We start from the raw sequence: 17,950 nt of genomic DNA, 5'->3' as shown, positions 1-17,950 counted from the left end.
AGGTTTTCCTTCCTCCTCCTCCGCGATGCCAGACTGAACGCTCTTGGCTCCAGTCCCTGCTTGTGCCTTGCGCCAAGCGACATCCTCCTTCCCAAGACACTCATCCAACAGGCTGCAGGCGTTCCTCGTCCAAGGCTTCTCTTCCTCTCTTTATTTGGGTCCAGATCCAATGCTAAGCGCATACCGTGATGCATCCTCTATCCCAAATGCTAAACTAAGATATCTCCTTTGCCTCTGATACAGCCACGGAGACATTTACTGCGTGTCAAATATCCTCTTTGTATTTACACCGGAGGCCCAGCTACACAACAACGCTTTCAGAATACTGCAAAGCACCCAGAAGCAAACGCTTCCGCAGCACTTCTCCTGCCGGGTCCCGAGAGCTCCTGCTTCCACTCGCGTGCCACGCTGTGAATTCTCCATTTCTGTTCTTACACCGCTGTTACTACAACTCAGCTGCTTCCTTTTGTGGTCTTCCTGGTTACATTGCAATGCATCACATCAGCATTATTATTTTTCACAAGTAACAGAACTTTGGACATAGTTCATCTCCTCACCTGCATGATTTCCGTATCCCCAGTGTTCGTCATCTCAGATTTCTCCCAAATGACCTTAAGTCTAATACATTCTGGCGCTGGTCTGTCTCATTTTCTAGAAATCATCTATTCTGCTTCCCAAAACAGCAACACTACCTGTGAAATACAAGCTGACTGTTTATCTCCAGCAGTCTTATCAGCCATATTTTTCATCCAACCAGTTCATGATTATTTATAACATATATATAAAAAAATTGTTTATTAAATCGCCCTGAACAGTAGCAAAACACCCTATTTGTATTAACTTGGGATACTAACCACCTTTCCAGAGAAAATATAACTTGACAATATTATCCATATGCATGATCTGAACCATGAGACTGACTATTGCTTCCCAATTGGTAGTCTTACATTTCTGAGCTCTGCTAGAGGTGGAGTTGTGTATGAAATGCCAATAATGACTAAAATGCCTAATATGTGCCTGGGCCACGTGCAGATCCAGATGCCACACGAGTTTTCTTGGCTCTTTCGGGGTTGAGAGCTGTAAGGCTGTAAAGGCAGGACGACTGTCCGCCCAAACAGTATCTTCCCCCTACAATGCCCTTTACTGTCCACTTGGGTGGACTGGTCCTGCAAGGTCACTTTCTCTATCCTTATGAGCTTGTGTCCAGGCAGGACACTGGCAATGGGAGGAAGGCTTCCATTCTGAAAACTTTAAGGACTGGGGAGGAAGTGGGAAGAGGAGTGGGAGTATAACTGAGGGTAAAGAACCACCTGCATTTCCACCCGGACCACTCAGATCAGCCACACCAACTTCCAGAAAGCTGTGTGGAACTGAACAGCTCAGGAACACAGCAAGTCCTTCTTTCACCTTGTCTTTGCTAAGTTGCCTATTGCCTAGCTAAAAGTATCAAATTATTTGCTCAAGCATTTCCTCCATAGCCCACTGTGAACTGTTGTTTTCACTAACATCTAACTCCAAAGGTGCTTTTTGAGACAGGTATTCTTGTGAGGTATTCTTCCTATGCTTTTCTATCAAAGCACAGACACTAAAAATACAAAGACATACACCTGTGAACTGGTGGAAAAGCTAGAGAAAACAAGACTCAAAACAAAATACAAGTTGCTAAAGTAATTCTGAAGCAAAGTACTACGTGAGGACAAGGAAAAGAGCAACAGATTGACATGTTAAAGCATAATCTGCAATTGAACAAATTTGCCTTGTGACATTACTGGAGTAAACCACAGCTCAGCAGCCAAACGAAACCTGTAAAATGCCAAGCTAGCAACAATTGAAAAAGCAACATAATGTTAGAAGAAAGAGCACATGACTTTTAGAGTTTTAGCATCCTGGCTTCTTCAAAAAACACGTTACACACAGAGCCCAAAGACATGGAATACTTCATACAGGGAAGATCAATTATGTCAAAACATAAACAGGCTTCTTGTCACAGAGGGGCGATCATTTCGTATGTTTTTGATTTCCGTTCAAGTTATCATTTATCTCATACTAATTATCACACGGAAGACACTCCAGACAATCCATGTGATCCATCCTGCTGCTCACACCAGAGCCACGTCACTTCTGACAAACATTTCTCTTAGTGAATTTTTAAGAGACCCAGTGACAAAGACTCCCCATCTTCCCCAGACAATTTATTCTGGTGCTTCCCTTGCCTTATGATTATAAATACCTGTATCTTCCTTGCCTGTATCTTCCTTGCGGCTCATTACTTCTTGTCCTGTCTCTCAGACACTTGGAAAATGGAATCCTCTTTGCCTTTAGGAACCCCTCATGTATTTGAGGAAGACATTGGTATCCCCTCTCTCCACCTTTCCTTCCAGGCATATTTGGCTAAGAGCAGCATCAACCAATTCAATCTCTCCTTGCCAGTCAAATTTTCAAGACTTTTTATCATTCTCCCTGCCTTGAGTTTACTCCAGGCTCTTTCCAACTGGTTCACAGGATTCTTGTACACAAGTGAGGAGAGTTTTAACAAAAACAGCTATTAGGCTTTAATAGGCTCGCTGCAACAGTGAGTCCACCATAATTTGGCCAAAGTTGTGCCAGCCATTACAAATAAAATCATGCTTTCTTACTGAGGCTTAGCTGAAGCTAACATGACAAATTCTTCCTGGCTCCACAGCTTTTCACAGCAAAAGGCAATTAAAGAATGAAAATACACCAGAGCAAAGCACTGGGGCTCGTGTCAGAAGGGCTCTGGCAGAATGGAGACTCGCCTTCGTGCAGCTCTGGGAAGAGGAATGGGAAACAGGGGCATGCTCTTTCAGCAATTCAAGAAAGAATACAAAATGACACCAACAGCTGCAGGGAAAGAACCTTGGAAACACTAAAGGCTTCAGGTCCAGGACCACAGCGCACTCCAGCGCAGTAAGACAAAGCAAATGAAGTGAGCTAGTGCAGATTTGTTTGCTTTTATGCATCTTTATGTGCCATAAGGTGATCAGCAACTCATTTCAGAGTCCTAAGCAAAACAGGCAGTTAAATCTATGTGCGGAGTTTGAGGCAACCACAATCATCTCTCCAGGAGCATCCTGGAGGTGAGAGCCGGAGTCTTGATAACACAGGGAAAGGCTTGTGGGAACGCAGGACCCAAGCAAGGCAGACCCTCTGGCCAATGCCTGGCAGCAGCAGCAGTGCGAGCAAGGGCTGTCACCAGTGCACCAGGGTGGCACAGAACAGCAGCACAACTGCAAAGATTTCTTGCCCTGTTTCAGGGAAAACCTAAACCTTCCTCTCAAAAAGCCATGATGGCTGCTCTTCATTTTGTGTGTCTAACTAAAGCGAGACCCCAAGCTTAGGCAAGAGCAGCCCCGGAGCGGGTACAGCTGAGCCGGGGGCTCCGAGGGCCCGCAGGCACCGGCCGCGACGCAGGGAAGGCTGCAGCTCGGCCGCTGCTGAGAACGTGGGCGGCAGCGCGAGAGCCCCGCGTGTGAAACACGGCGCTGCCAAAGCCGGCGGCTCCTCCCGAGGAAGGACGAGCAGGGCCGGAGCTGGGCCCTCGGCAGAGCCGAGGCCAGCCGAGCCTGGGCAGCACAAAGCCGCGCTGAGAACACGGACCTGCCTGTAAGTGCGAGCAAGGATTGCTGCGGGCGACCTGCGCGCCTTCCATTACTGGAGGGCATCTCCCGAAGCTGGCGGCATAAAGCAAACAAAATCAGCAGCAAAACACAAAGCACAGGCTTTAAATATTGGTATTTCACCAGGAGCTGTGAGCAATTCTCGGACACTGCCAGCCCTGCTCCCAGCATGAGGCAGTCTGGCTGCACAAGGCTACGCTGCTCACTTGAGCTCCACACATCGGACGCTGCAAAATAAGTAGGAAGTGGACAATTTTTGGTACGAGAAATAGCAAAGATTTTATCAATCTTGCAACTTGATGGATTTCTATCAAACAGAAATGTTTGCTCAAGTTGTATCACCTAGAAGCATTAAGAACATGCTTTGAAACAATACTAATGACGATGTAGACACCGGTAGACACCGCAATTGTAAAGCTAAAATCCACCCCAAAATTGAGGTTTTGCTTTACGAAAAGCATGTACCACTGTTGTGTATTGATCTCTTAGAGCTGACAAAAACCCTTTTGAATTTTCAAGTTCAAAATAAAAACAACTAGTTTCCCAAAGAAGAAAATGCTACCTAGCAAATGCCAATACAAATGCAGTTAAAGTTAATTGGTATTTTAAAATACATTACACTTACAGTGCTGATAGAAATTTTTAAAGAAAATCGAAAGGGAAAAAGTGTTTATTTTTGCTATATTTAAGTTTTTTCTTAGTTTTCAGTTTTCTAATACTGAGTGCTTTTCTCTTCTTTTCTCATCTATTCCTCTCTTTTCTCCAAAAGATAAATACAAAATATAGGCTGCAATAAATGAAAATAATATCAGAATTGTAAATCCCTACTAATTTTAAATGGAAAAAGGTAAGCGGGGGGGGGGAAGTGAAATACTGCACCTTGTTACTGATTCTCTCATTTAGTCTATTTTTCAGATCCTGAAAAATATTTTAATGTATAAAACATAAATAAGGATATCCTCAGTTAAATCACACACAGTGTCTCGTGCATGAAGCGCCTTCCCTATATAAACGTATGCAAAGCTAGACTCAAATTTCACAGGCAGTCTCTGCAGAGAGTGAGCTGAACCGTGCCATTTGCAACTTTCTGCAAACATTTTGCAATGTTTGTGATATTTTATTTCTCCTGCTGAGATTCCTGGTGTTTCAGCAGGCCTCCTGGGGCGAGCACCGAGGGTCTGAGCAGGCGGCCGGGCCACGCGGTGCCACGGCGGGCAAGGTGGAACCGGCCATGGGGAGCCCAGAGCCATGACATTCCATGCCGGGATCAGCTCCGTGCCGGGATCAGCTCGAGCACGGCGCATCCCACACGGGGCGCAGCAAGGGCCGCCCCAGCCCTGGGGGCTCATCCCGCTGCTCCGGGCGGGCTCGGCCAAGGCGGTGTGAACTGGACTCGCACCGGAGTGGGACTTGTTTCGGAGCGGCTCCCGCGGAGGTGAGAGATTCACCGCGTCTCCTCCTGACGACATTCTGCCGCATAATTAGCTGAAAATTAATTACAGAATCTCGAAAAGAGCATAAACCAAAAGCGGGCCAGCATACCTTCGTGCTGCAGTTGCTCACTCTGAATCTCGTCCAATAATTTAAGTCTGGCATATGGCGCTGGAGTTTTAAAAAGAAAACAACAACAAACTCTGATCCCTGCTGAAGTTTGGGAGTCCTGCCTGCTGAAGAACACGGCGGCGGGCACACGCGTGCTTTCCAGAAACAAGGACCATGAATGAATTCAGCATTTGGCAACCTGAGCTTTGGAGAAATTACAGGTTGCCGCTGCTTCTCCCAAAATCAAAACAGAAAAAATGTGAAAGAAAATAATTAGGTAAATTATTTGCTGACTTGATGAATAATTCTCTGAGGAGTATTAGAGGATAAAAGCATGGGGAACAGTACAATGTTTCAACAAACAAAAGAAGGAGGTATGCCATAAATCTGCTACACTAATTTGGCTGAGCCTTCCTGAAAAGGTGTATTTTATATCACTGAATTATACATATTTTTGTAGAAGGTGCTTAAAGCATGTTATGCTGCTACACAGCAAAACACTTTTTTTTTTTTTTTTTTGGAAAAAAGGAATTAGCATGCTGAACATATCTGATCAAAACATGCCTTCGATAGAGTAAACAAAGGAATGAACATTTAAAAAAATGAGAAAGAGTAAGAAAAAAAGCAGTCTGGCAGGGGAAAAAAAAGTAGATTAATGAAAGTTTGTGAAAAATTTGCTGCAGGAAGCACGGCAACTCTTTTGATTTCCATTTTTCCACTAGAGAGATGAATATCTTCAGTTACAGTAGGCAGATGATAGCAAACTTGCACATTACAAAATGTTCTCTCTGTGCTTTATAAACGGTCCTACCGCAGTAACTTGCAGCTCGGCAGGAGCCCGAGGCCTTTCATTCTGCCCCGCACATGCAGGGGGAGGCAGAAGAGTCAAGTTCTCTTCTGACCCAGGGGAGACAGGACCTTGTTCTCCAAAGCAGTGTTTTTTTCTACATCAATTGGCAATTCCTTTTATGAAGTGAGGGAATAGATACCTCTAACTGTGCATAACTGGGGAAGAGGTGCACGGCCTCAGCAGCTTGCAGCACGCGGCAGCCCTGGGCCGTGCTGGTGAGCGACCCTCTGGCACTGCATCTACTGGCGTCCCCATGAGCCGAACGCACGGGCGCCTTTGGTGCAGTTTGCTTTCCGTGTTTGCCCGCTTCGAGGGTGCAAGGTAACTCTCATTTACTGCACAAAGAGCACAGCGCTGTGCAGTGTGACTCAGCTGCAGAGAACCACGCTGCAACCAGGATTTAAACTAAGTCGCACTTACAAAATCATTTTCCTCCAGAACTTTGCTCATCACAATGTCTAGCAAAATACTTGCACATTTTGCCTATAAGTACAAACTAGAAACAGACAAAAGTCTGGTTTTTTTCCTTTTTTTTTAAATTGGAGTAATATAAATTCTTGGCAATCTAAGCTGACCAGCAGGCATATATGAAGCTACAAGGAATGACATATAATCTACAACATATATGAATATACTCTGTACATTCAAGTTAATTATGTCAAAAATTTAATACTAAACTGTAGACATTTATGAGAACAGAAAATCCCTGTTGTCAAATCTTCATTAGCAGCTGTGCTCACCCTTGCCAGCCCCTTGCTCACGCTGCGCACTGCAATCCCCGCCGTTCTGCCCACGAGGCTCTGCTGGCCTCCTGCATCGGGGCCCTGTGCAGAACCCCCCACCTGGGAAGGAGGCTGGAAGGGCCCATGGGGCTGATGGCCTCAAGCCCCAGTGGTTCCCAGCAGCTCTGGGGCAGCTTGAGGGCTGAAAGGGACCAATTTGGCAGCCGGGGGGGCTCCCCCGACCTCTAATGCTGTCCCCATCTTGCAGCTTCACCCTGCGCTTTCAGCATCTTTTCTCCACTCAGAGGATGCAGAGCACCCACGTTCACGGCCTTTCCCCTGCTGTCTCGTCCACCCACGTGCTGCACGGAGCATTTGATGCCACTCTAGCTCCTTATGTGGCATTCAAAAAAATGTGAATTTTACTCTAGTTTCTCTATACAGAGAAAATCACCAGAATAACGAAATCGCCAAGCTCAAGTCCCTGTCAGCAGCACCTTGGAGAGGTGGACTCAGCCTCCCATGTCTCAGCCTCCCAACATCCAAATTTCTGCTCTAAAGGACTACCGAGCAGCACAGCAGCCTTACACTGGGCAAGCAGCAAGGCTGTGCACGTGGGCACGAGCAGGAGCCCATGCTGCGGGAGACCTGCCGGCGCTGTGCCGGGTGCCGCAGAGTTCCCACGGGCTGCTCGTGCCTGCTGCAAGCTTTCCAGCCACCCACGGAGAGCGGGGCCGCTTGCTCCACGCTCCGCTCCGCAGCACCCTGCTTTGGGATGAATGAGCTGCTGCAGCAGAGCTCTGCTCCACGACACAAGTCCCACGTTCTGCTTCCCTTGCTAGGTTCAGCAGTGTGGACCAGCACCAGGGACAAGGCTGCCAGACAGCAGCATTTGGCCCTGGTCTGGGAGGAGGCAGAAACAAGGGGCCCCTGATGAGCTGGGCAGCAACGCAGCATCTCAGATTCCGAGAGCAGCTCCAGGAGGCTGAGAGGGGGGAAAGGCTGGGCTACCCTCAGGTGAGGAAGGGTCTATTTGAGGATTTCGGCCAGGAGACAGGACAGGAAGAGAGGATTGGGTGAAGATAAAAACTATTAGGCAGAAGGCAGGAGCCAGGATTTTACATAACACGGTGTAACCTATGGAAGACAAGAAGATAAATGTGTCTGTAAAACTAAGCCAGCCCACTGGGAGGGTAGGTGCAGGGGAATGAAAAGACAGTAAGTTGTAGGAGAGAGAGAAAATACTTTGGCGGAATAAACGTGACCAGGTAACAAGCACTGAGAACATTTTAATATAAGGGTTATTCTGTGTGTCAAGAAAAGGAATGTTAGCAAGTACCCCAAACCCCAATTTTCAGACAATATCTTTTTTACGTGGAATGATTCTGAGTAATGGGAATAAATGATTTACAGTACAATTTGCTTAGGGATGGCTTGTAACAAGGTACCTTCTGAAACGGTCTATGCTGTGTAGAGGTTGTAAATGACAATGAAAACAATGGAAAATGACTACTAAAGGCTTTGTTATAATACAGTTTTCAAAAAGCTTTTGATAAAAAGTTCTTCCTTTTTTTTGTATATGAATTATGGAGTACCATCATCAATAACTGCACATCCAGACTGCAGCAGAAATAAACCTATCTCAATCTTGAATGAACAACAAAGAAGTTGAGAGGTATCACTTCACATAAGCTTGCTTTTCATGATGATGTAAAATGTTTTTTAATATTCTAGAGAGGGTTCATCACCAAAAAAAGCACACAATCCTTGAAGCCTTAATACTTTTAGCTCTATGAGATTCCACTAAGATTACTGTCATCATAAAACACCTACTTTTTTTTTCTGTCTTAAAATATATATCTCCAAAAACTGATCTAGAGATTTAGAATGACAATAGTTTATTAACTATTTAGCACTTCTCTAAGATAATTCCACCTTAAGCTTCTGAGAATGGAGCTGCCAGAACTATAAAAGGCTGCAATTTCCAATATTTTTGCCTAATCAAATTATGGGAGCAAACTATTAATGTTTTACTTACCTCCTAAATTCATTCCAGCTTGCAGACATTTCTGTAATCGACAAGCTGGGCAGTTCTTCCTCCGAATCTTATCAATTATACAGTCGTTCCTTCCCGCACACAGATAATTGTGCTGCCCTGAATAAAACAAAACCAAAACACATTATTAGAGCATGCTTTTAAATAATTCCCACATATTAACTGTATTGTTTGCTTTGCAGTCATTTGGTGTGTCTTATTAATGCACAAATTCTCAATTTCACTCTTTAGCCTTCCCAATACCTTGGTGACCCTTCCTTGTTTTTAATCTGAGCCTCTTCTCTGTTTAGGCTTGGAAATTAGGTTTGATGCATCATTCACAAGAGAAATCTCTTCATCACCATCCTCCCAACAGGACTGCCAAGTTTTTGAGTTTTTTTCTTCCTTGTAGAAAAATGTTGGTTCCAGGTTTCTCAAATATTTTTACATGTCCAGCATCACAAAGCGACCTAACAGCTCTTGAAGCTCTGCAGAAAAACAACTGAGAGCTGCTCTCCCGCTAAGCAGCTCACGGTCTGAAGCAGAGGTGCAAAGCAGAGGTCAGCCCTCACAACAGGCTCCATCCTCTATCACCAGGTTACCAAGTGCTTCATTTCTGATTTAGTCAGTTAACCTCTAGTTGAAGATTTCTGAAGAGTTTGCCCAAATAGGTCTAATTCATGACCACAGCAGCACCCCTATGACGACGAGCAGATATTTAATAGACAGCATAGAGCAGAAGGGAAATATCCAGCACAAGAAGGGCAACAGGCTGATGTGCAATAACTTGAAGACTCGAGAGGTATTTTGCCTTATGGGGGGGATAATGTAGGTGGTACAGCAAATGGGTGCAGTGTATCACACAAGGGCACTTACTGTGGGATATTCAAAATAACCTCAAGATACTTGAATTTGATGTGGAAGTGTAAAGGAAGTCACTCAAGGTTAAGCTTGATATGACAATTTCTCAACGTGAAGGAGGGAGATGATTTTAGCTGCCTGTGTCCAGAGGTAGCACAATGGGACCTAACAAGACGCAGAAATCAGTTTGTAGAATTTATGTCAGAGGACAACAAATTTTCCAGAGAGTGATTAAAGGCAAGACCACAGCTCAAAGTATATCGTACTGTAGGATAAGTCACAGGATTTGCTATAATCTGAAAATCAGGAAAATAGTCAAAAGTGAAACACAATGGTAAGTTTCAGGTCTATGTAGCAAGCAAAACAACAACTATCAACTCTTGTGCAAAAGAATTCTAGAGACAATATTAGAAATGTGCTATTCTGTAAACTGAATGCAAGTTGTAATGAAGATGTTTCAACTGCAGGAGGGACAGAAGGAAGCTGGAATTGGCAGTACTGCCACACCGATGGTCATGGAGAGCCTCCTACGCTGATCACGAATGAATGAATGAATGAATGAATCAATCAATGAATAGGCAGCTGTGAAGAAAAGCAAGGCCCATCCAAGCAACATAAAGTTGAGGCTGACTGCCGAGGCAGGGAGCAGCCGGCACTAGCAGGGCAGAGCCTGGACAAGATGCAGAGCCCATCAAGAGATGGAGCCAGGGAGAGCTGCTTTAGAACAAGAGATATAAAATGTATTTGCCAAGATATTTTCCACAATACACAAGTGCTTCCTTAGGGAAATAAAAGAAAATATTCATGACACACAGGAGACCCAGCTTCTATTTTGGGCTCCTTCAGGAATTTGCCTCTGAACTTCAGATAAGTCATTCTCTATCTCTGCATCTGACTTCCTTTTACCCTTGGCCGAAGTCACCTATGCGGCCAGTGAGCTCCAGTTTGGGCTCTTTCCTGCCCCTCTTGGCCGCGTGCCCTGCGCAAAGCGAGGCGGCCGCTGCCCCCGCGCCAACCCCACGGCCACCCCGCGCGGTGCGGAGCGGAGCGGCGCGACGCGGGAGGCGCCTGAGCAGCGACAGGGCCGGCGACGCAGAGGCCCTCACCTCGCGCCGCCACACGGGCCTGAGCGGCCCGAGTGAGGCCGGAGAATTCATGCTCCTGAGTGCATAAAGTCCTGCCAGAATAGAACAAATCAAGTTGCATAATGTACTGACAGCATTAATATCTGCTAGCTGATCTTTGAGTAGGTCTGTTCAAACAGGAGCAAGAAAATTCTCAGCTAGTCACAAACTAAAAGCCTGCTTGTCCCGTAACATTTAGTGTACTAATTAATCTGTACAAAAACAGATGTCTCACAAGAAATAAAAAGTACTTCAATCTTACTATTTACCTTTTTACTTAGTACTAACTTGTGCACCCACATCTTCTACAGACAAACATAAAACTGAAGTGGAAGACGGAGTGTCTGAAGTACTGCTACACAACATAAAGAGGGTGTACACAGCATTAAAGACACTGGTACCTGGGCTTTTATAGCATCTTTTGGGGGCACAGGAGAGAAGCGGGTCTTTTCTGCAGGGAAGGCAGGCAGGCTGGCGCTGCTCGCGCGGTGTCCTTTGCACATCGCGGAGTGCTGCAGTACCATTTTTAGGCTTTCACAGGCGGGTGCAGGCTATTAATAAGACGAGGCAGCTCTAATGCTGCAAGCGAGCCCCGTTGCAGCGCGTGCCCAAAGGCAGCTTGCCCTCCGAGGCCGCACACCTGCGATGTCAGCCCTCCTCATCGCTGCGGTCACAAACTAAGGGGTTCAAAAAAAGGGGGGGAACACTGAGGTCCTCTAGGACAGCTACTTGTGTCACTTCCGTAAATATTGTGGAAATGTGACTTCATCGCTGTCACACCATGACTTCTTAAGAAATATTCCCACTATAGCAGAATGCCTCTCTCAGTCACATTTCAAATGGTTTAGGTAGTCTGCAATTATTACTTTCGAGCCTACATATCCTAGGTTCAATATTTACAGGAAGCATCGTTTAGCAAAGGTTCATCCGTTTTTGAATCATATCTCTGAATACTACCATATGGTACAAAATCTGTAAGTAGTCTTTCTAGTAAGCATAGCATTTTTTTTAGTAAGCAAATGTTTTCTGTAGACCAGACAGTTACTGAGTATTTTTTATTTCTTAAAAAAAAAAAAAAGACATCTTAAATACCCTTAGAAAGCAGAATAAATCAGCATGTAGACAACCACCTGATGGGTAGTGCAGATATGTAATACTGAAGGACAATAACTTTTCAGTTTAAAAGTTTATTCTATCTCAAAAAAAACCCCTAGCTTCAGATTTCCATGCAACCAGAACATAGTTTGTTTTGATTATAATCAATGCCGTACTGCAAGTCAGTAAAGCGAAGGTGCCCATGATGAATATTACTACAAAAGAACCAATCTTTCATAAAAGGAAGCATCTCCCTTTTACTTCTCCCAAGCCTCCCCTCTGGGTTTACAGAGCCAACACAGAGATCCCTGCAGCGGAGCAGAGGGGCCCCCCGCTCCGCCCCGGCCGAGGCTGCTCTTCTTTGGCGGCCAGATCCCGAGTCCTTGCAAGCAGCACATCCACCCAGTTGCATACCTCATGCTTAGTCTAATCCAGTTGCTCTTTCTGTCTAGTTTAAGTATGCAAAAGTGGGCTGAAAAGTGATGGAGTAGGCATCAAATTCTCATCTCCCATGTGCTGGAGCGTTAAGGAGAAAGCAATTTTTACATATGCCATCATAAATACAAGGTAATTCCCATTCCATCCAAAATAAATAGTTAGAAAAGATGCCAGGAAAAATTCCTGTTCAAAATAACTAAGTACTACATAGTTATACACTAGAAAAAGAAAAAGATCTGTCATATTCAGAGTATTTCAGTTGTATATGCCACAGAATGGCATACACTGATGCAGAGCCCACACAAAGGTATTTCACAGGTGAGGTAGTTGAAAACAGTTGCAGACTTATTAGTTCCCCAATATGATAAACTTATGACAGAAAACAAGAAGGAAGCACTCGTGAAATCCAATCTTTCCTCTTATTACATTATTTTGAACAACAAAATTCATAAAATCCAGCAGTAAAGGAGAGGACATGAATTACTGCCACAGTGAGGCTGCAACCTGCTGGAGAAGCTGTGCCTGTCCCCACGTTAAAAATCCAGCTTAATAATTGAGCCTCTGCTCCTAGAAGCTGCTTTGCAAACATGAGCATGCAGAGTGTTGCTGCATGCTTTGTATCTTCATACACATCAATCTGCAAGAGAAATGGGGTCTAGAAATTTATTTCTTGCCAGAAATATTTTAATCACCAAGACAAAATCTGTAAATTGCAGACGTTTGTGAAATAAACCACATATCTCACATATATCTTAGTCTCTCTCCTAAAACTCATTTTTTTTTTCAGTTTTTCTAAGTCTGTCAGGAACTGCAAGCAATTAATGGTCCTCCTGCATTTCTGCTCTCTTGCTAAAATAGCAACCCCCTATCATGTCCAGAAAACATTAAATTTTGTAAAAGAAAGCTGATAAAACAAAGAAATAGAAGTGCAATGCTGGAAAAGGAAGCAAAGTTCATGTCCCCTGTACAGAAGCAAGATAAGGCCATTCAAGCAGTTCAGACAAGTGCTTTTTTTTCCCCTCTAAACTTGTTTTAAAACTTTCTAAAGAAAAAGCTTTGGCAACTTTTTGACAAAGCGCCTCCTACCTCTTTGCTAGCCTGCAGGTTGGGGTTTTTCTCCCCCTTGGTGCCTACACGATGTCCAGCCCCCCTTCCAGGGCCAGACACATAAAGCCGTAGATCAGCGCCTTCCTTGCAGCCACTGGACACTTATTGAAAGATTTATGTTCCCCATCTTGTGGCTAGACTAAACAAATCCAGTTCTCGCAATCTTTCCTCATAGGTCATGTTTTCTAAACCTGTCGTCATTCTTATTATTCTTTTCTGGTCTCTTTCATAAAATGTAGTGACGAAAACTGGGCTCATTTTTCTAGCTGAGCGTCACCATCACCGAGTCAAATAAAATCGCTGCTTCCTGCACCTCGCACACAACCTTCCTGCTAATGCAATCCAGAGGCAGCTTTGTCCCTTGGCAATCGCATTGCGCTGTTGACTCAGAGCCCTTTGCTCTGCTCTCACATCCAGTTCCGCTCCAGCAGTGCGGCCATCCCGCCACTTTGCATCCAGAAAAGGCTTCCCCCGTTATCCGAGGAGTCAGTTCCCTTCTTCCTCGGGCAGAGCTCCATGCTGGGAAGGATCCCAGCATGGGATGGGCATCCCTTGGGAAGCACCACAAGAAATCCGATAGTTGCTCTGGATGCACGTGCTGAGAGGCGCGCATCCTTTGGTCTCAAAACAAAGACGGGATAGAGAAAGTCTCCTAAAAAGATGGGAAAGTCAGAACCCCAGAGTAGCAGCTAAAGGCCAAAGCAAACAGAAATAAAAATGTTTAAAACCTCAATTTTTGAAATAACATTTCACCAAAGCATTTTGAAATACTTTGAAATATATGTAAAATGCACAAACTTCCTTCCTTCCTTCTTCAACAAGCAGAATTATTGCTTTAGCTCACAAAATTGCAGGCAAAGTGGTCTTCTTTCCGCACAGAGCCAGAATGATCAAGCTTCTTCCCAGGATCCAAGGAGAAAAAAGCTGGAACTAGTCTCCAAAGTCTGCCTTGCAGAACTACAAAGACGACCCGCTTTGGCAGCTTTTGGACTAGAACAGGGACTGACTTTTCTCCGTGTGCCCTAGGCGGGAAGATCATCTTCACAGAAACACTAACACGGGTAAACCTGGGCGGCTTGGAGCAATCACTGCCACCCATTGGGGCCGTTAAATGTCACTCCCAGGCCTCCTTAGTATGGCCAATCCCAATTCAAAGTTCTCCCAGCTCATTTTAGACTAGTCTAATCACCCATTTTAAAGAAATTACTCCTGATTTCCCTAATAAACGAGGGGAAGAGAAAGAAAACTGAGCTGAATGGCTACCATTCTGTACTGAGACTCGCCAACTTCCATTAGGAAGTGCTATTTACTCTCCAAACAGGAACTTTATCTTTCCCCCTTATGCTTAGCCTGCCTAATGGCACAGACGTGGTTCGTACAGCCATGCAGATGGCAACATAAGGAAAACAGGCTGCAGAAAATTCGGAGGGCAGCCCTCTCACCCCGAGGGGGTCTAGGCAGGAACTAGAACCCGGCTTTGCTGCTTTCTGGAGCAGCCCTAGCGAAAGGCTTTGCCTCCCACAGCAAGGAACGCTCCCCCCTGCACGTTTGGGCTCTCCTGTGTGCTCAGCGAGAGCCAGCTCTCAAACCGGCACAGAGCTGGGAAATTAAGGTTACCACTGTAATCCTTTATATGCTCTGTAATTAATAAAAACATTACCTCCTTGTAATTTTTTAATCTACTTTTTTATACATCTGTCTTCTTATAAATCAGTATATAAATAAGATTGCTACTAAAACATGTCATGGTCACTTTCAAAAAGGAAAAAAGGATCTTATGTTTCCACAGGAGTTATATTGCATTTTCATGAAAAACTGCATATACCTGAGGTTTTCATTTCAAATAGGTCCTCCTGTATTAACCATGAGAAATACAGTAAGAATTTTTTTCTAAAATTTCCAGCTTCACAAAGTCTCTGCTTCTTGCAATTAAAAGCCCCAAACACCCGCCAGTCAGTGGAAATCAGGCCTGCGCTTTCATTTAAGAGGTCCATTTGTTACACCGCAGTCGAAGGATTTTTTCTCTCTCTTTTTTTTTTAAAGCAGTTGACAACTGCCCAGCAACAGCAGCCTATGTTTGCAGTCACTATTTTCGGCTACATCACATGTCAATTACATAACCTTGTTTTACTGCTCTTGAACTGGTTGGAGCAACCTGGGAAAGAGATCAGGGCAGTCCCGGGGAGGCGCGAGCCCCGCGCGCCGGCCCCCCCGCCGCCGCCAGCGCCGCGCGTTCCTCATTGCCAGCCCGGCCCCACGCGCTCCTGCATCAACCCCCTCGGCCGGCGCTGCTCGAACCAGTCGGGGCCGACCACGGTAAACTCGTAAACCCCTGTCCCAGTGCTTGGATTTATGAGCAAGGCAGGACGAGCTCGTAAAAGCCGCAGGAAAAGGACAGAACTCGCAGATGAACGTTACCCTTTGGCTCGAAATAGCCACGCGTGGGGTTCGTGTTTTACACAGCAAATGCTCGGGGTGTGCCTAAATTCTGCCCAATTTCAGGGTCTGTCACCTTTATAATTCTACAGCTCTAGTGATCCGAGCAGATAATTTCCCAAATGATTTGCTTTCTGCTGCCGACAGAGGCTGAGGATGACAACTGTTCAAAAAGACAACATTGATTTATTATTATTATTACTATTAAAGACTGTGCTAACAGCATAGGGATTCCCTAAATCTTTTTCTGAAGCGAGAATTTAGAATTTTCCTTCCTTTATAACGTATTCAAAAATGAATTAAAATGTTATTTGCTTCTGGTAAATTATTCCCCACATTCAGGGTATTTCCTGCTTGCGTAACATTCAATCACCTCCTGTTAGCTTTAGATCCCAAAATATCCTTCTTTCTTTTCCATAGTTTTTCCTTATTATAATTTTCGCTTTTTAGTTTTTATCTCCTCTTTACCCCTACAACTTGTTTTCTAAGCTAGTCTTTCTCTTTTTTTCCCCTCTCTTTTATTTTTCTCATTCTTTTTGCATCCATCCCCTATTCTGTAGCTCTTTCTTCATCGTTCCCCTTTTTTTCTAAATACATTCCCATTTCTTTCTCATACCTCCCAGGCTCCACCTAAGCGGCTGTTGCATAAGGGCACGTGTTTCCTCAGGGCACCCGAAGGGGCAGCTACCGCTCGTGCCCACGCGGGGCACGTACCCTGTCGGGGCAGGAACAGGGGCTCGGCACCATCGGCCTCGCCAAGAGACCCACCGGGACACCTGGAAAGCACCGGCGTGCCCCAGGATATCGCACCAACTTCAGCAACGCAGAATCTTTCCGAGTTTTTGATATGCTTTAAGTCTCTTGCTTAATTGCTATTTCATATATTCATACATTATAATTAAACAGTGTGGACAGAAACATTGCCAAGCTGAGCACATTGGCCTGTGATCACCTGATCCGTCTTGCTGCACCTCATCAGAAATACCTGCTGATGAGGTATCTTTTTTGCCTTGTTGTAGGTATCTTGGGAAAGAGCTGAAGGCTTTTCCTAACTGGTGAGTATGTTTTGAGCAAATATGCTGGAAAATCTCACTGACTTCCTTCAAAAAGCTAAATTTTTGGAAATACAGAATGAATAACCCCTGTTTCCATCAATGGGATTTTATGGACATAAAGTTGATTCTCCTTTTTTTGGAAGTAGAATGAGGAGGTCTATGTCCTCTAATAATTTTGAAGGGCTATAGCAATCACAGCTGCCAATCATTAGTAAGAATATACAAAAATCTATTTTTCTGCCAAAAAAGATTTTTTTTTTTTTTAATCCAAGATTAGTCATCAATTTAATGCAACAATTTGGGAAGTATGACATGCAACTTCTTTAATTGCCCAGCTATTTCACACTCTCTTTGCATATCTAAGAACGCGATTTTGCTATAGAGATGTTGGCCTGGGGACCATCTCCCCCCGCCTCCTACCTTCCCAGAAAGCCTTCCTTTCACGCAGGCCTGCGGCCAGGCTAACAACAACAGCTGATACAGTCTGGTGATGCTGGCAAAGGAGACTAGAAATCATAAAAATGGTTCTCTCTCACTATTTTAAGCAGGCTGAAAGGGCACTGACGAGAGGGATCATGGAGAGAGAGGAAATTTGGCAAGTGAGCAGGAGATGGAGCCTTAAAAAGGCTACCACATCCTGCAAGAGAAACCATACAGCAGCAGAAGAAACCAGCTAACAGTAATGAGACAAGCAAGCAAGAAAATACAGGTAAACATTTAACTTAGGATATTTTGGGGGGTTGTTGCATGCTTAAAGCATTCTACAGGATTTTGAAAATCTCAGAGTTTGCATCTGGTGCTCCAACTACCCTGTTATCCAGGAGGACTGATCTACAGACTCAAAATATTGCCAACCCTGCGACTTGGAGAAAACCTGGACTGAAACTATGCCTCCAGAGCCTACAAGCATAGCAGTAGGAAAAGACACTTTTCATAGGAAAGGTATTTGATTTTGCAAAGCTCTTCAGATTTAGTGAAATCCCATTGCATTAGAAAACTTTTTAGCAGGAATATCAAAGAAAAATAGCCACAAACATCAGAATACCC

At 44.6% G+C, this 17,950-nt stretch overlaps 1 protein-coding gene across 2 annotated transcripts in view; it reads right to left on the bottom strand.

Annotated features, from left to right (window-relative positions):
* NR3C2 (nuclear receptor subfamily 3 group C member 2) overlaps nucleotides 1-17,950 on the bottom strand; it is a 192,146-nt gene that overhangs the window by 42,969 nt on the left and 131,227 nt on the right. For both annotated transcript variants that reach the window (XM_026042588.1, XM_026042587.1), the window contains one exon: nucleotides 8,791-8,907. In XM_026042588.1, coding sequence (XP_025898373.1) covers nucleotides 8,791-8,907 — 117 coding nt within the window. The remainder of the gene's footprint in view (nucleotides 1-8,790; nucleotides 8,908-17,950) is intronic.

This window comes from Nothoprocta perdicaria, unplaced genomic scaffold (genome assembly GCF_003342845.1).
Source record: "Nothoprocta perdicaria isolate Ctin4 unplaced genomic scaffold, notPer1 scaffold_31, whole genome shotgun sequence".
Taxonomy (NCBI): domain Eukaryota; kingdom Metazoa; phylum Chordata; class Aves; order Tinamiformes; family Tinamidae; genus Nothoprocta; species Nothoprocta perdicaria.
This window is presented reverse-complemented; position numbering and strand designations above follow the sequence as displayed.